This window comes from Crocodylus porosus, unplaced genomic scaffold, assembly GCF_001723895.1.
Source record: "Crocodylus porosus isolate Cpor-Errol unplaced genomic scaffold, CroPor_comp1, whole genome shotgun sequence".
Lineage (NCBI taxonomy): Eukaryota > Metazoa > Chordata > Crocodylia > Crocodylidae > Crocodylus > Crocodylus porosus.
This window is the reverse complement of record NW_017728943.1, coordinates 64,229,733-64,248,990: the sequence shown is the minus strand read 5'-3', so window position 1 is coordinate 64,248,990 and position 19,258 is coordinate 64,229,733. Positions and strand designations below refer to the sequence as shown.

General features: G+C 42.5%; 1 protein-coding gene across 1 annotated transcript in view; it reads left to right on the top strand.

Annotated features, from left to right (window-relative positions):
- The window catches only part of USH2A (usherin), a 652,515-nt gene that overhangs the window by 612,540 nt on the left and 20,717 nt on the right, over positions 1 to 19,258 (top strand). Inside the window, exons 64-67 of the mRNA XM_019549473.1 lie at positions 4,810 to 5,016; positions 7,928 to 8,166; positions 10,000 to 10,217; positions 18,911 to 19,087. Of these exons, the coding sequence (XP_019405018.1) occupies positions 4,810 to 5,016; positions 7,928 to 8,166; positions 10,000 to 10,217; positions 18,911 to 19,087 (841 nt within the window). The remainder of the gene's footprint in view (positions 1 to 4,809; positions 5,017 to 7,927; positions 8,167 to 9,999; positions 10,218 to 18,910; positions 19,088 to 19,258) is intronic.

The window sequence follows — 19,258 nt, the reverse complement described above, 5'->3', positions numbered from 1 at the left end:
TCAGATAGAGAGGCCTGTTAACTACCAGTGAGTTCATTTCCCAGGCAGTTCAGGATTGTTTCCATAGCATATTTCCCAGTTTGAAAAGTCCATCTTTTTCTTATGAAGACTTTATAGCCTAATGTGCCTCAATTGTGAAAATTCTCCCTAAATCTTTCCTTCATTTGGTTAATCCTAACTGTGCCCCTCTTACAACACTGAATAACAGTTCCTCAATATCTTTGCTTTTCAAGAATTCATAGATTGCTGTCACAGCCCCCTTTTGTTTCTCATAGCCAAGGTATACCCTCTTTACCTCTTTTCATCTTTCCTCATCAGGCAGTCTATTTAGCACCATCAAAATTTTACATTGCTCTTCTCTGAAGACTTTTAGTTTATCAGTACTTCTCAGGGCAGGTATTATGTGGAAATAAGCACAATGTTCCAAGGCCATGCCACATCTATACTGAGAAACATTTATACTAGTGGGCTCTGAACTGTGTGTCTCTTTACAGACAAACCTAAAGTATATTGGCTGTGCCAATAATTTTGGTTGCAAAATTAGCTTGTGAGAGTCACTGTAGATAATAGAGCATTTTCGGACTACTGTAATGTATAGTAGGGGCAATACTGCCTTCACCCAGCGGGGCCAAAAATGTAGGAAATGAAGAGACTGTTTAAAACTACTTTTCTCCTTCCCCTTTGAGTCCTGTGCAGAGTACAGCTTATCTGAAATAGAGCATCCAGTCCAGCTTCTACAAGTTACTAACAGGATGCACTAGGACATGTTAACAGAGTCCCATTAATCTGAATATGAGTCATGCACCAAAGACATCCTGTTTTTTTATCAGAACAAAAATATCTCTATTGAGTGATGGCAAAAAGCCCACATTTATTAAGTCATACTGTTAGAGGCTGGCTGCAAACCGAGAAAGAAATACTAAAAGGTTAGGAATGAAGGGGCATGTAGCTACAGGGCCCGCCTACAGGGATGCACTCCTCCCTTGGTTGCCAACAGACATGGAACAGAGCTGCAGGGTCCCTGTTGGCTAAAGCCAATGTCACTGCTACATACATAGAGACTCTGGGCTCCCTGGAAGGACTTCAACTGCACTTGATTCCTTGGTAGGGGTAGAGAAATTGGCCCTTTATATCTCATCTATGTCTTGTACATCTGTGCAAAAATTGAGGCTTGAGCTGGTCTTCTGTGCCTGTCTTTGACACATAGATGACTACAGAATACCAGGCCTTCTGACAGCATATGCTGTTTTGAGCTTTCATTTAATTGAAGATGAGGGCTCTTTGGTAGCTGTGCCACTTTCATGAATATAGCGTGAAGAACATAAATACCCTCTTCACAAAACTGCCACTGAATTAGCTGTGACTGCACTCCTTCAGTCAGTCAGCAGTAGATGGTCAAAAGCTGTTTTCTTTGCTGGTCTATGCCCAGTATCGTAACTCTGGACTACCTTTGTTCTTTATGCTAATTTTCCCTGACTAGTCAGTGCTTATTTTTGGCAGCAGCTTTACATTCTATTATCTCATAAGATGAGATGTCATTTTGTTTGCCTGCTGATGGAAATACCTTTCTTCCCCTAGAGGTTCACCTCAGCTACAGTGCTGGGTAAGAGTTAGCCTTTTCCTTTAATTCCTGTTACATTTCCTGTAAACTGAATAACTTTGCTTCCTATCATACTTTGATAACAGAAAATCAGTTTTCTTCTTTAAAACCCATTGTGAAGACCTGAATTTAAAAAATATTATAGTGACCACTTCTGCACAGGTAGGAGGGTAGATTAGGTGACCTAACAGGTTTGTTCCTTTTCCAACATCTGTGGTACCATGATCTCTATCCACATCTGAGGGATAAACTGATTTCAATGCTATCAGTGGGAGTTGTCAATATCCAGGTTCATGAAAGAACTGGGCCTGAATTTCAGAGAGTGGATATATGGGAAACCCCATAGATATTATCACAAGTCAGAGTTTATTCAGTTTGGGCTCATGGAATGAGAGCAATAGCATTTTTTTGCAGCATGTTTATGCCACCCCTTGTGGTTGAGATCTTGCCGAGCTGTCACTTGGAACATAATTTTTGCCAGTTCTTGGTTATGCTGTTTAATTTGGAGGCTGTCATATGACTGTTTGGGGTGATTGCTGCTGCCAGTTTCTACGAGTAGAGGGCTCTAGAGACCCATTTATGAAGAAAACAAGCTTACTTACCTGTAAGTGAAATTCTCTAGTTCTCTGAATATATTGCCTCCAGAGAGCCTCTCTCTCTGACCCTACTTCAAAGTGCTGTCTGGGCAGGTGGCCAGCGAATTGATGAAGAGGTATGAATAACTCCTTCTGGAGATGCTTTGGGAGCCCCCTCCTGGCTTCCTGGAGATAATACACCCTTTGAGGGCTATATGGATTTTGGCAGACTTCTGAGCCACGAACCATGATGTAAGCTTTAATGAGTTGGAGATAATATATTCAGGGAATTTAAGTTGTGTGTACCTTGCTCAATGGGTTTTCTTTTCTCTGTGAAGTGCCTCCACCTACAATGGTTATCTAGTGCCATGGTCATTTTCCCCCTCCTATATGTATGTTCGCAGCTGGCTTTTTAAAGTAAAATATACCTTGTATAAATATATATACACTCAACATGTTTTACCTGGCATTAATCCTTGTAATATGTTCTAATGTTCAGGAATACTAGGTAAAACATGTTTGAAAGGTCCTTGACTTTCTCTTCAGTGTTTTAGTGGGTGCAATAACTTGCAAGTACAAAACTCCTCTCAGTAAGTTAATTAGCATATGCACAATGCTGGGCTAACATGGCTATACTACTTCCAGTTCTTGCTTGAGTAGCTTGATTATCTCTGCCTGACACTGCTGGACCTTTTGTAGATCTGAGCTTTGTTCGTTAATGCTACACACATTTATTCCCATAGCTTAAAATAGAACTCTGGAGCATTGGCTCCAAGTCTGGTTTTAAGTCAATACAGGTGGGTCATTCAGAACCTCATCCTTCTTAAGAACTGTCCTTCTATGCAGAAATATGCCCCTTTAAAATGAACTACAGTTGGCAAATCTCTATAGCAGCAAGGGCTGAAATGAGATAGAGGGTTTGACCTATTGCAGTAAACTGAAAGGAGTTTGGCTTCATGAAGAGTTCACTATAGATATATCACAGATGTCATTGAAACAAAAATACTCTGCACAAACCTTTGGGCTTAGGGTCTCATTTGTAGTGATGAGTAATGTGTCCTTTAATAGCATTATGTACTATAAACAGTGTGAGGAAATAACTTGAATTCCTTAACTTTAACTGCTGCCTATGGTTTTCAGATCACAACATTGAAAATCTCTACTTTCCAGTATGAGCCCTCTTTTGAAATGTCCTAGGCTTCTTTAAACTTGTTGTAAATTCAGAACACTAGTAGAAGTTCTCCAGGGTCAGTTTAGATAGGAAGATGCAAACTTAAAAAAAAGAAGACCTGCCCAGGAGAGATTACATAAGAACATGTTTTACTGTAGTTAGAACTGTTCAACATGAAAGCTTACTAAGGAATACTTATACTAAAAATCACTCAGACAGTCCTCTTGTATTGCCATTTAGATCTATCATTCTGATTGATCACTATGTGGTTGGCTAATATTGAGCCTAATTTAACCCTATACACTCACACATCCATCTATTCTGTCTATTGTACCTGACATGCTACAAATTACTTACTCATGCAAATGATGACCTAAGGCAACCTTTTATGATATTCGTGTTTAATTATACAAATGGTTTTTGATAAATAAGATTATACATCCTTCCATATGTTTATTCACTCCTTGATGAAAGCAAAATTTAATTTTCATGCAGATTTGTTGGAGACTCTGTTTAATAAGTGCTGATTTTTATGTAGTCTGCAGATCAGTCTGTTTTTGGGAAGCTGACAAAATCAGTAGGCACAGTTCGTAGAGACATGTAGTTCTTAATCAGGCCTAATTCAAGCTGTTGAATTTTGAAACCTTAGAGCTGAAGCTACTGTCTTTGTGCTTTGACAATGAAGCAAATGTTCTTGCAAAAGTAAATGAATAAATTAGAGATTCTGACTTAAATAGGACACTCAGAAAAGTGTGGTTATCTTACAAGTTACAGAAAATGTTGCCAATTGATTGATTATATTAATAGCATTAATAGAGTAATTTCTCCTTACAAATTGCTTAAATAAATAAAGCCCTGTTCCTGTAATTAAATCAGTAAACAGAATCAAAATCCCAATTGGAGCCAGACTAATTTAACTGGGGCTTGGCATAGACACAGGGGTCTATTCAGCACCCAGGAGCTGTCCGTGTCCTGTACATCACTGCTGCCCCCCATGCCAAGTTGCCCTATTATGCCTCTGTGTCTACTTGTGGAGAACAATGGCAGAATTGCAGTCTGGATCAGTACTTTTGGTTGGATAACATCAGAATCTGTATGTTCTGGGACTTGCTGTTGAGCCTTATCCTGGGTATAATTTGGAAGCTCCTTTCTATAGCATATTGCCTAGCAAAAACAAAAAGGCTCAGCCTTGCACAAACCTAATGAAAAAGTACTTGCTCTGGATACAGTTTACTTGCCCTCCCTGATGACAATGGTGAAAAATGTTCTTGTTCTTCCACTAATGTATGAGCTTATTTCCTCTCCATGGAGGGTCTAGTGATATGCTGCACAATTGCCTTAAATTATAGCATAGTTTCTTCTTCTTCTAAACAGTCTCACCAAATCAGCACCACCCTGGAATGCTCAGCATTTACCAGGCTCAACCCCTTCAGAAATTGCTCTTTGTTATGTGTTTTTTTGAGGTATGGTCCATAAATTCTGCAGGCCGGGCTCCAAGCAGCTGGTCACGCTGTAGGACAGGCCCTGCCCCACCTGAAGGCCTTCATGCACCTAAGTTCCACACTGTGGCTTCTACCTTAGCTGTGGTAAACATCAGCCCACCTCTTAAACCAAATGGCATAGTTAGTCTCTACCGGCTGTTCTCTAACACCAGAGGCACTGAAGTGGTGGTGAGTATGAACCAAGCAAAATTTATATTTCTAGTTGAACTCTGGATATGTTTAGACTTTTCAATTCTATTCTTCGCTAGCTTTTTGTGTGCTTGTGCATTTCCATGTGCATGCAAGTGTGTGTTTTATTTCTGCTCTGTAATGCTTTCTTCTGGCTGAAAAAGGACTGGCACCGTACTTAGCTAAATCCTGTGCTTTCAAAAGAATTAACCTTGCCTCCAAAACCTTCATTATGTGGTAATATACTGAAAAAAATGTGAGAAGAATCTCAGGCTATGGTGGCCCTTAAAGGGAGCTATCTCTTCAGTTCAGTCTCAATAAACCAGTTGGTTAGGCATGGAGTCTAGTCAGTCAGAAATCACTGAACTCTTAGTTATTATGTTATAATGTTTTAGAATGACTTCTGTTCCCTCGGTTCAGTCTTGAGAGATGGTAACCCAGCAATTCCTACAATGGGAGGTTTCAAGGATTGCTAGCAAGACAGATTTACCTGGTGTGACAGAATTAATACATCATAAGGGTGTCCATCTGTCTCCAGTCATGCAATATGACTTCTTTCCCTAACCTATCCTTGTCACTGCATCCAAAGGCATCAGGGGAAAAATATACTATATCAGGTGTTTGAGGATTTTCTTCTGTATCTGCTCCATTGAGCCCTCTGGTAACCTCCCTGTTATGTAGCTCAACTACAAATGTTAAAAGTGCTGTGCAGGTTTTTTTATGGCCTGTCATATTGTATGCAGAAGAAGTAATCTAAGTGAGGAGGAAAGCCACACATGCTATCATCAACATTTAAGCAATGTGGGGAGCCAGATGTTTTAAATAGTTACTACTGGGTTAAAAAAAATCCATGTTACCTCATTTGAAATTTATAACAAGCATTAGGAGGCCTGGGATCACACATATCTGTAAAAATGCTTTGTAAAAAAGTCCTTTGTTGCATCCAGGCTGTGGTGGTGCTTAAAGGGTGCCATCGCTTCAGTTCAGTCTCAATAAACCAATTGCTTAGGCAACGTTCAGTGTTTGGAGTCTGTGTTTCTGAAGTCAGGGAATTTGCAAGTTTGGGCTGCTGCAGTCTGGATTTAAAGTACATTTAAGGAACCTAATGATACTGTACAGCACAGAACTACTTGATAAGGATGAAGTTAGTAACAATCCCATCACTCACTTAACCTTTGAGAGCCCTGAACATTGTAGAATTGGTGTTCTTCCATTGCTCATTGTGGGTGTAGGACAGGATTAGGGCTCCCTGTCTTCCTGTTTCCCACAGGTTATTCTTAGACCATATTAAGGGAACTTAAAATATGAGCATCTGCACATTAAAGCTTATTAAGACATTCCAACAGCCCTCTGAGCATCTGAAAGTTATGGCACTTCGGGCAAGAGTTCACTTTGGACCATGCTACCCAAATCATGTTAGGGTAACCTGAGTCTGCTCTATGGAGATAACATAAGCAATTTGCAGTCCTCCAGCATTCCAGGATACACTGTTCTAAGTCCCCAACCCCTATCCAAATTAGAGATAGAGTCCTTGTGTCCTGGCTCCTAGCCATGCACCTGTTCACCAGCTCTCTAGTGGCAAGTGTCTAGTGGTTGTGCAAGCAAAACAAAACAAAACAAAAATGGTATAAACCATTGATATGTGAATGCTCACAGCATATACTAACCTTTCTACAGATGAACTGTCTATGTTTCTATGCTCACTGCACCTTTCTTCACTTAACTTCCTACAGATTTAGTGTGGCCTAAGTATAATATGTAAATTCACCATAAAATACTAGTTTTGGAGTGAGTCTCCTGCCTAGATTCACATCTAGGGAGATCTGCTGCCATTCTCTGGGTGTGGCTGAACAGCCAAAGTTGAACTACTACAGTCTTGAGTGTTAGTAGGGCTGCAAAGATGCTTGGTTTCTTCGCTGTGGGCTGTTACAAGGCTGAATCCAGCCATTGACAGAAAATCCCACATAATGTCACTGAGGCAAGAAATCCTCAGTGGTCTGAGGGCAAAGTAGGGAATGCTGAAGAATACCTCAAGACAGATCAGCAAGCTGGTGTAAAAATGGTACATACCTATGAGTAAACTAAGATTGATGTTATCAATATTCAGTTAAGGAAGTACCTTAGTGTCAAGTGCTGTACCCTTTGATTACAGATGGGAATCAGAAGCCTTTGGTCACATCCCATTTGTTGTGACCATCTTCCTCAGTAACTATCCACACGGTTTTCTGTCAAAACTTAATGGCATTCATATGTTATGGTAGAATGTGTTGGATTTCTCCTTGTGCAGGGCTCAGGCTCTGAGCTTTTTCGATCTTTTGCCTTACCACCAACCTTTGGACTCTGCCCATGAACAGTACCGTTTTCCTTGCTTAATTACACCTTATCAATGCAAGGTAGATGTCAACACTGCTTTTTTCTGCACATTGTTTAGTTTCTTTGGCTCTGGAAGCTACCCCTACAATGTGACTACAGCAAAGTAGGGAAAAGACAGTTCCAGAAAGCAGTATGGTTTGTTTTTTCCACAGTTATCTACTGCCATAAATGTTACCCAGTTGCTAGCCACTCATGCTTCTTCTGAGCTATAGTAGCATTTAGGCCAAAATGTTTCCTTCAGCACTGCCCATTTCTCTCTTCCTGAGGGCTTGAATATTGGCCATAACCCCTCTGTGCCATTTGTTCAATATAGCAGGGTCATTGGTCCTGTAGTAACAAAGATCTCAGTCCCCTTCTTTTACCTATGTGTATCCCTTTGCAGAGGTCTTCCTCTCTATATGAATAGATGATGAAAGATAGGGGTCAGTTCTAGATTCCTTGGATACATCAGATCAAGGATGCTAGAACTCAGAATGTTTAATGAATATGTGCATTGTGCAGTATAAGGTAGTCTGAAGTTCCCTCTTGCGTTTTGCAGTTGTCTGAAGGGACTGCCACCCAGCAAACAATACATGGCCTTAAACCTTTCACTACATACTCTGTTGGTGTAGAGGCCTGCACCTGTTTCAACTGTTGCAGCAAAGGGCCAGTAGCTCAACTGACCACTCAGCCAGCTCCACCTTCAGAACAGCCCCCTCCACATATCCATACTGTAACCTCAAGAATGGCATCTTTCCAGTGGAGTGCACCTCAGTCACCCAATGGCATCATGAAAAGGTAAGAATAATGGTCTGGCTGAGAATTTCAAAAACAGCAGGGTCAATTAGATGTACTGTTTCCTTTAATATAATTTTTTGGCCAAATCTGTTAGTGGGCTTTGAGATCAGGCCCTATCTTGAGTTTTCCTTAATGTATTTGTAAATAATGATGATGATATCCAAAGTAGCATAAGTTCCATTCTGAATATAGAGTCTCAAATCTTAACTGCTGCTTGCTGTTCTCTAGCATTTGTTTTGAGGAGAATATTGCATGAGTAGAGGAGCATTTCATTGCATGTTGGCTGTCACTTTTGATATACTGTTCAGGAAATTGATTCCAGAATCAAGAGCCCTCCACTAAGAACATCCTATTTCTGACTCCCAGCCACTTCCCTAGAGAGGGTAGTAGTGAAAGTCTTTTATTTCAAAGAGACAAAATGGCCAAGGAGTAATTTCTGAAACAGAGAGGATCTAGACCACAAGTGGTCTTGTTGATCAAAGTCAACATTTTCAATTAGGCTTGGAAGTAAATCTGTCAACAACAAGCATCACCTTTTTTGTTTGTTTGTTTTTCCCTTTCCCCCCATACAGCAGGTCTACTCAGGAGGGCCCTAGTCTTATCTCACTGAAGTAACTGGGTGCTTTGCTCTTAAATTCAATGAGCAAAAGATCAAGCTCTAAGCAGGCAGCAGTATTCTGCACTACCTAAGGCTGCTACCTGTAGGTTTTCAGACCTTGGAAATACCTAGTAATATTCTGAATGTTTGAATTGTTGGCAGTAGTATATAACCTGTCCTTACAAGCTGCATCTGTACCAAAGAACTGGAGGGTTGTCAGCATAATACCCATCTTCAGAAAGGGCTTCAGGGGTGATCTTGGGAACTACAGACCAGTGAGTCTCACTTCTATTCCTGGCAAGTTGGTAGCATCTATAATAAAGAACAAAATCAGCAGTCACATGGCCAAATATGATCTGCTGGGGGAAGAGTCATTATGATTTTGTAAAAGGGAATCCTGTCTTGTGGAGTCCTTTGAGGATGGTAACAAGCATCCAGTTGATATAATAAATTTGGATTTTCCAACAGCTTCTGACAAGTTCCCTCACCAAGGCTCTTAAAAAAATTAAATTGCTGGAGGATTGAAGGAAAGGTTCTTTCTTGGATTGAAAGCTGTTTAAAAGATAGGAAACAAATGCCTAAATGGTCATTTTTCAGGATGAAGGAAAGCTGAAATTGGGATCCCACAGGGATCTGTTCTGGGCCCAGTTTTGTTCAGAATTTCCATAAATGACCATGGAAAGGGAGTGCCCAGTGAAATCTCAAAGTTTGCAGATAATATTAAATTATTCCAGGTAGTCAAACCCAGGCTCCTGGCAAAAATCTGCAGAAAAAGCTCAGCAAATTAAATGAACAGGCAGAAAAGAACTTCAGTCTTGACAAGTGCAAGATATGCACATGAGGAAAAATAACCTCAACAATACGTACATAATCCTGGGCTCTGAACTAGCTGTTACGACAAAGGAAAGAGACGTTTGAGTCATTATAGATAGTTTCCTAAAAACATTGGCTCATTTCTCAGTGGCCACCAAAAAACTCAATAAAATGCTGGTAATCATTAAGAGAATAGAAAACAAAAGAAAAAACATCACCATGCAGTTATATAAATCCATGGTGTACCCACATCTTAAAAAGAATGTAGTAGAATTAGAAAAGGTACACAAAGGGGCAATAAAGATGATCCAAGATACGGAGTAATAGCCAGTAGCTAGGCCTCCAAAAAACATGGAGAGTGTGTGCTACCTGATTGTTTTGTCAAATAAGACTCATCCAAATGTCAATCTCTTTCTCTCTAGCTACGAGCTCCACATGCACACTTATTGCCCTCCCTACTTAAAGTCAGTGGCAAAGACTTGCAGTTCTGGTCCAACTGAAGTGAAATATAAAGGGAAAGGTCAGAGTGCCAACGTGAGTGACCTTCAGCCTTACACAGCTTACAACCTGAGAGTGGTGTCCTACAATTCTGTGGGCAGCAGTGCTTCAGAATGGATCAGCTTTACTACCAAGAAGGAATGTGAGTATATGGGGACAGTAAGAAATTATCTTTCTAGTATGTGGGACTGTATAGGGTCAGAAAAATCATTAAGCCTATTCCCATCTATTTTAAAGAACTCATTATATCATTCCCACTAGCATCCTTCCTTAACCATCTCCAGTAATTATGCATCAGCCACCTGCTCCAGGGAAGTCAGCTCTGCTGTTTGATTGCTCTTACTGTTCAATACTATTTTTGCACCATCTAGTCTAAACCTTTCCTTTCTCATTTCAAGCTCCTTGTCTTTCTACTTTTTTTAGTCATGAAAGCTCTTCCTTTATTCATAGTTGGACATATTAAGTATGTGGAACGTGTCCCCTTAAAGCAAATCAGACATTTGTACAGGAGGTTGAACTAGATGACCTTTATGGTCCTTTCTAGTGCCATGGTTCCAACCTCATTGAATAAAAATAAATATGCCTGGTCAGAATGTAGGCAAGGCAGAACGGTTGGCACAAAGAAAGGAAAGCAGGACTTTTTGAGGGCACTGTGGTTTTCTTGGAGGGTCTGATCCTGTTGTCCTCATGGGAGTAGCTCTCCAAATGAACATCACAGGAGTTTTGCCTGTGTTACATATGTGGAATTGGACCATTTTATAAAAAAAGAGAAAAATTCCTCATTACTGTATGTTCAAACATTATACACATGAGGCTTACACAGCAAATAAATACACAGACATTATGTATTTAAGTTGATTTTACAATCAAATGTAGATGTTAGTTGATTTTATAATCTAAACTGAATTTGCAGTAGTTTAACATGATCTTTTTCCCCCTGTAAATACAGGGTCATAGCCAAAATAATGGAAAATGGATATAATGGGCAATTTGTCTTGGCAGTACATATGCTGGTTACCTGGCAAAGAATATTCTCTTGGCACACTATAGCCTCAAAATTTACTAAACCACATCTCTGAAAAATCCCTTTTTCCACCACAAGCAAACTTTGTATGGAAGTTATTGAAACCTAAGCCAGCAAATAAGACATTGTACGGTTCTACTAAGGTATTGTAATTAAAGAGCTGGTCTCTTGGGAAGTACTCTATAGTCCTTATGTGGCATAACAATGACACTAAAGACAGAAATAATGCTCTCCTGCTCTAGAAGCAGAAGGTCCTTCCACTGGTCTAAACAACATGTTTATCACAGGTGTGAAAGAGATGTGACCTCAGACTGATACAGAAGACCCTGTAGAGGTGTAATTGCTCCTTCAAAATTGTGCTTTTATTGGTAGAGCTATTTTTTGTGGGAGGGGAGGAGGTGGTTTACTAAATTCATAGTCTAGCATTACTGCAATGGCCACATCCATATTTAGAACTTTTGATCAGTGAAGTATATACAATCATACCTATTCTTTTATAACACAGTATACATTATTGTTTAGCAGTATAATGACTGTGATGCAGTACTGGTTTGATTCCAATAGAGAGTAGTATCCACTAGTAATAGTATTCACTAGTGACTTATTAATTTAGGCTAGGTACAGATGTAGCACTTACACCAGTAAAAATTATTGGAAACTGGTACATACCTATAACCAAATATAAGTTCGGTACACACAGACCAGTTTAAAGATGGTGGAAACTAATCTAAGATAGACCTGGATGCATATAGTTAAATGATTTAGGTTATGTAACCCGGGTGGTATGTGGAAGGTGCCACCTCTTCAAATGGAAGGGATGTTAGCGGGCATTGGTGATGCATATGGGTTGGCCATGCAACCTCTGAGATTGGCCATGCACCCCCTAGAAATGCCAGGCGTGAAACTGGGGAAGTGTACTTCAGTTTTTGTCTCTGGTGATTTCAGGCTCAGCAATCAGCCATTAGGGGACCCCCCCCCCCGGTCGGCGACCTGGTGACCCCCCAGACTTGGGAGGCAACAGTGGCCCTTGTTAGCGGGAATGTATATGCTATGAGGAGCATGGCTGCCTAACTATAAGCCAGCTCACCTCCTTCTCTACAAAGCCATAAACTTTCATACATACATACATATAAATTAGGGCTGTGTGAAATTTCACCGGCAGTTTCATTTCAATGCTGTTTCAACTCGTTTCGAGCTTGAAACAGCTAAATTGAAACAAAACAGAGAATTTTGAAATAGCCTTGAAACAAAACGAGGCAAGTCGAAACATTTTGAAATTTTCGAAACATTTTGAGTTTCAAAGCTCAAGCTGGGCTTGCTTGCATGGTAACAGAAACTAAAGTAAGGAGAGGGAGGGGGAAGTGGTGGGGAAGGAGTGCTCTCATTATTGACTGTGTAGCTGGCCAGTGACTGTCATCCTTTCCTGAGGTCCCATCCAATCCCAGTGCTCTGGGGGAGGGATGGAAAAACTGCATGAAAAGCAGCATTGTTTGAACTGCCGTGCTTTCTGCCTTGGTGTCAGCTGAGTGAGGGTGCACATTAACACACACACAGTGTCATGCACCCGTGTCATGAGTTCTGCCTGTCAGTAGCTAGGGGTGCAGGACCCTAGAGCCCAGACTCCCCCTGCACCTATCTCCTTGACAGCTGGAAGGTTTTGTGGCTACAGCAGGGCCTAGCAGGCCTGCAGTTTTAACCCCTCTGTGCCCCAAAACAGACACAGTCCCACAAGCACCCATGTCATGAGTTTTGCCTGTCAGCAGCCTGAGGTGCAGGGCCCCAGAACTCAGAAGCCCTGCATCTATCTACTTGAAAGCTGGCAGGCATCGTGACCTTAGCAGGTGTTAGCATGCCTGCAGTTTTGACCCCACTGTGGCTTAACATATACACGTGACATGAGTTTTTTGCTTGCAAGAATTTGAGGTGCAGTTTCCCTGAAACCGCTGCACCTATCTTCTTGAAACTTGGCAGGCATCATGCCCTCAGAAGGGGCTAACCATTCCTGCAAGTTTTGTCCAAATCAAAAATGACAAAGTCATGGGCTGTTTCAAGCTTCCCCGTTATAGCCTATGGGCGAAACATTGAAACAGTGTTGAAATAGCGAACCTGTTTTGGTGAAACAAAACAGAACAGTGGTTTCTAATTGAAATGAAATTCAAAATGAAATGCTGTTCCATCGAAATGTCAAAATGCAAGTTGAAATGAAATGGTGCTGTTTCATACAGCCCTAATATAAATGCTATTTATAGATATAAATTTACCCAGACAAAAAACTCAAATTAACCCTGAACTCAAGCATAGGCCTAATTCCCTGTGGCTTTTGAGTTAGCCAGCAGTGCCTGCCCCTCATCAGGGCCCTTCAGCCTGTAGGGGATGGGAGGCACTCAGTGATAAAATGGAGGTTAATCAACAGACTAATGATGAGAATAACAGGCAGTATATGCAATAAAGTTACATCAAATAAAACATATATATCTAAAGATAATCAATACAACCCAATGACAGGGATACCTGACAGTGATAGAATAATATATAACATACACATTAAGGTTACATCAAATAGAACATATATGCATAAAATAACCAATACAATAAATACAAATACAGGGCAACTGATGAATCCTCTTCTAATTCAATAATGAACACACGGTAATAACAGAATCCCAGCAGCATGAAAAAGAAACAAAGCCCAACACTAGCATAGTAGCTGTGCCCAAAGAAGAAGTAACAATCCAAGCAGGGACCCTGTCACCTAATAAGCACCATTACCCTCTCAAGGTTACTCAGCTAGGCAGGGACCTAAACCATAGCAAACAGGAGCCCTGGATCCCTCTTTATGTCCCAGGGCAAACTGTCTTCTCCCATCAGGGGCTTCGCCTCAGTTGCCCACAGTGGGGAAGGCCCCCGCCTCCCCTGTGGAAATCCCTTTCCTGACTGACTCATGACTCCATGGCTTTGAAGGGTTTGGCTGGTCTCCAGCAGTGTGTTGGGGCAAAGCATACCCTGGCCTCACTGGGTTGGTTAACCCATGCCACTCCCAATGAGACGGCCCAAGCTGCCTCATGCAGTTTGTCTGGCCTGTCAGCCCACTCTCTGCCCTGTGCACCACCCCATGCACTGAAGAGGCACCTACTTTGGGCAGGGGGAGAAGGACCACACAGCCTAGTGCAGCCCCAGTGTTCCTTCAGCTCTAGGGCCTTGTGCACCGCTTCATGCATCAATGGCCCAGCTCCTACCTTGTGCAAGATTGGGGATGCATGCTGCCTCATGCAGTTGCCAGGTCCCATTCAGCTCTGTCAGCCCAGTGTACCACTTTGTGCACCAAAAGGGGGCTAGGCTCCTGCCTTATGCTGCTGCTGTGATCCCGTCCACTCCCAGACTCTCCCTGCACCATTCTGTGCACCAGTCTTCCAGCTCTGTGTACTGGTCCATGCACTGAGGGCTCCCACTCCTGCCTAGTGCAGGGTTGGGGACCCACACTACCTCATGCAGCTGCTGTGGTCCCATCCAATCCCAGACCCTCTGTGTACCAACCTATGCACCGTTGCCATGGCTCTCTCCGTAATGGGGCTGGGATGCAGCCACTGGCTGCTCCCGTCTGGCAAAGACATCTTCCAGGTGCTTCTGGGGCAACTACTCAGCCCGACTGGTCAGCAACACCAGCTCTTCATGAGCCCTCTTCATTGACCCATGTCAAAGCCATGTGTGTGCTCAGCACATGGGCTTTTATTCCCTCTGGAGACTCTGCTTCCATTGGGAATGGACCAATCAGGAAGCTCAAGGGGTTAGTTCCCTTTTTTGGTCCTCTCTTTTACCTCATCCCTGGGTCAATGTGTGGCTACCTGCCTTCTGCCTTCCCCTGATTGGTGAAGAAGGAAAACTGCCTCTACCAACGAAGCCCGAGCCCTTTGGACTCAAGCTAACAGTCTGGGGCTGGTGGTGAGCCCACTGGCCAGTCTGTCACAGTTAAACTGGGCTATCAAAATTCTGTATCAGATCCTCTGCTGACTTTGCAGCCCCCTGTTTCCTCCCCCTCACAAAGAGACATGCTGGAACTCAGCTCATGCTCAGCTGCTCTGAGTTGTCAGTCTCAAGCAAGGACATTGGGGAGGAAGGGGAACATCTGTAGCTCAGTATTTTTCTATCTTTATACAGTATTCCTAGGCAGGGGGAGATGCTCTGGAGAAGGAAGGGTTAGGCCAATCAGAGCACTGGAGAATGGCAGCAGGCACCCAGTGAGATTGCAGGAATTTGTCAAAATTTGCCACAGTTTGTCAAAGCTCCAAGGAGCCCAGTCTTTCCTTCTGCAGGGTGTCCCTTTCCCTGTTGCATGGCACAAGGCTGCGGGCACCTGCTGCTGGGGGAGGGTGGAAGAGAGATTCCCAGTTCTGATCCTGCTCCCTGGTGTTGCACCAGCTCATGCAGGACCAGAGCTAGGCATAGCGGAGCAGGATTATCATGCCTGTGGCTGACATTGCTCTGAGAGGTGGGTGGAAGTGCTGCTTGGCCCAGCAGCCAGTCAGAGGTGGCCTGGCAGGGAGAGCCTGCTGGGAAGTGTGCAGGAGCATCTCCCAACCTGCTGGCCTCTACCAGTGAGGGCAGTCCATGTGCCCCACTCCCACCAAAGGATGAATGTCTGTTCTATTTGCTCCTGACTTAACCTAAGGCACTTAAAGTAAAATGCAAGACTTAAATTGCTTCTGCCTTGGGCTTTTTGAACATCTGCATTTAGCCTTACTCAACAACAACCCCCTAAGCCACTAAAATATATGTTTTCACTGTCACTCCTTGTGTCTCCTTCATTAGTAAGACCTGAAGCATTTCATTAAAAAAGGAGACAATGGTTTATGGGCATTCTTTGTTTTAAGTACAGTGCCAAAATCATGACAAATGAACATGTCTGTATTTAGGGACCAGTTCTTGATTATACACTAATGTACTACACTATTGATTGATTAGTCAGGGCGATGAATTATATGTGAATTGCTGTTTGTAAGGCTTTTTAACTATCTATGAAAATAAACTAATGGTTCAAGAAAAAGCTTTAAAACTGAATGGGTGCCAAAAGGACATAATTCACTTTCTAAGCAGTTTAGTTTGGAGAAAAATATATTAACTTCATCTAGTCCTTTGGGCTTGGTTGCAATAAATATTGATTTGGTATGAAAAATAGCTTCCAACTATAGTTAATACTAAGATCCTTTACCTGTTAAATGGGGAGTAGGAATTAAACAAAATATGAGAAAATTACTCTACCATCTGAAAGGTACTGAATAGTAGCATATCCATTAACTGGATACCAATGGTGGCTTGGTAGGAAGCTCTTGGCTGGTTTTCGTAGAAAAGTAGGGTTTGAAGGGGCCTGAGATGGTCATGTAAGTCAAGACCTGGTCAAGGAAGGATCAGCTCTAGCTGAGGCATCCGAGACAAATGTTTGTCTAATCTAGTCTAAGGACACCTATACACATGCATTGAGGCTGCTCTGACATGCTGTAATTACAGTGTGTCACAGCAAATCCAACTGAGTCTGCTGGAGTATGGTAATTACCGTACTCCAGCAGACTCTAGCATTTCATGTATCAGCACCCCTGCACTGAAAAAGGGTGGTGGGGGTGCTTTAACTAAAGCTTTAATTAAAGTGCCCCTGCTGCCATTTTTCAGCACGGGGATACTGATACACATGATGCACTGGGAGCTTTAATTAGAGCAGAGATGCTTCAATTAAAGCCACGCCCCTCCCGAGCATGTGTATAAACACCCATAAACTTCAGCAAGGAACCTCACACACAAGTACCAGGCAGAATGCATCAAAAATGCCTTTAACTTGCCACAGGTAAAGCAAGAGAATAAAGGCATCCCATCCCTGCCCCCCACACACAGAGGATGGAAAAGAAGCCCATACTCCCTGCCAATCTGTGGAGTAAATTTCTTTTTTCATTCCAAATCTGGAGATTTATGTGAATCTGAGTGGAGGAGCAAGATCCTCCAGCACAGAACCTCTATGTTTTCTAAGTCCAAGCAGAACTATCAGTGCTCTCCAGTCAAAATCTCCAGTCAAACTGGCTAACACTCAGGGCTTCTGAGAAAGGTGAAAAAAAAAAAAAAAACCCTCTTACACTCAAAGATTTCATAGACATTAGGGCTAGAAGGGACCTCACGAGATCATCAGGTCCAGCCCCCTGCCCAGGAGGCACAAAGTCAGCTGAGGTCAGATCACCATAGCAAGATAAGCATTCAAGAATTTCTTAAAGGTATCCAGAGTAGGCGCTTGCACCACTTCTGGGGGGAGTCTATTCCAGACTCTGGAGACTTGGATGGTAAGGAAATTTTTCCTTATGTCCAGTCTAAAAAGGTTTTCCAGCAGTTTGTGACTGTTAAACTTTGTCTTCCCTTGAAGTGCCCTGGTGAACAGACATTCTCTCAGTTCCTAATGCACACCCCTTATAGGCTGCCACCAAGTCACCCCTGAGCCTTTGCTTCTCCAGGCTGAAGCCTCTCCTCATAAGGCCTGTTCTCTTGACCTCTAATCCTGCATGTGGCTCTACTCTGGACTCTCTCAAACTTCTCCACATACTTTCTAAAGTGTGAAGCCCAGATTTGGATGCAGTACTCCAGCTATGGCCTCACCAAGGCTGAGTAAAGCGGGACTTCTTGCGTCTTGCTTGAGATGCATCAGTAGATGCAAGCCAGAGTTTTATAGGTAGGCTGACCATAAGAACATCTGGGACACTGCTCCCCTCACCCCGCTCTCCCAAGTCAGTGGCACTACTGGAGGCAGAGGTGGGGGGGCAGGGCGGTATGGTTCACCAGGCATGTGGACAGGTGGGCGGACAGTGGTGCCTATCTGCCCACCTGCCTGGTGCTTCGTGCTCCTCTGCACCACTCTGCCTCCCCACTGGACTGCACCCCATGCCTGTGTTTCTGGGGCGCTAGTTTTAATTCTCACTAGCCAGCCTTCAAAACCCAGGACTGTCCTGGCTAAACCGGACATATGGTCTCCATCCCCACAAGCAACCTGGGTGGGGAGGAAAAGAAGATGGTTGGCCTCATGTGACAACCATCAAAGCCCCAAAACATAGAATATCCATAACCACATAATCTCTACTAATCACTGCAACTTTGGGACCATAAATAACTCTATGCACACTAAGATAACAAAAATGACTGCAGGGGTTTTCACCAGTATAGATGAGAGACACAAAAGCTCAACACGAGTCATTCACATTGTCATGCAGAATATTTTTATGTCATTGTATTACTTTGCTGCATTACAGTGGAAGGTGGTATGCACTTGTACTAGGCACATTTTGCCCAAACTTTTTGATACCTGGGGTACATTTTTTTTCTGGATTAAAATTGGTGGCATATTTCACTCTCCAGTCCATAATCCAGATCTGGTCCATAGGCCACATCATGTGTGCAGTGCTGTCAGCCAGGGCCCAATCCCTGCTTGCAGTGCTGTTGCAGCCAGGGCTTGATCCAGCCATGTGAAGCTGGTCTGGCAGGGGCCACATCCAGACCATTTTTCACAGGACACCCTTTGAGGATCACCGTACTAGACACTATAAGGCACATAGTAAGAAACAGTTCCCCCTGCTAATTTTCCTTGTAGGTTTTACTTGGAATGCAGATACAGTATGTTTCAGGATAGCTATTCAAGGACAGACTTTTTTTTCCCTCTCTCCTGCTCTTCTCTGTATGTATGTGTTTGAGTGTGAGAGAGGACAGCCTGTATTCTTTAATGTATACACTCTAAGTAAGTTAGTGAGATACCCACCATTTATAAATAAATTATTTCCTTTTTCTGGCAGTGCCTCAATACAGAAGTCCATTTTCTGTTGTCAGCAATTTATCTGTGGTCCAACTTGACTGGAGTTACACTTTCCTACTGAATGGGCAGCTAAAGGAGTATGTGTTAACTGAGGGTGGACAACGTGTCTATAGTGGCTTTGACACCAAGCTGAATTTACCTAGGACATCTGACAAAAGTGAGTTTCTAGTTCCCATTTCTGTGTTCACCTTATTGTATTAATGCTTATTTTTTTAAAAGTTGTCTAACAAATACATTATATTGAAATGTCTCAAAATTTGTAATGGTTCTCTGAAAACCTTGTATTGTACATGTACCTTCTCCTGGTACATGTTCTTCTTTGGATATA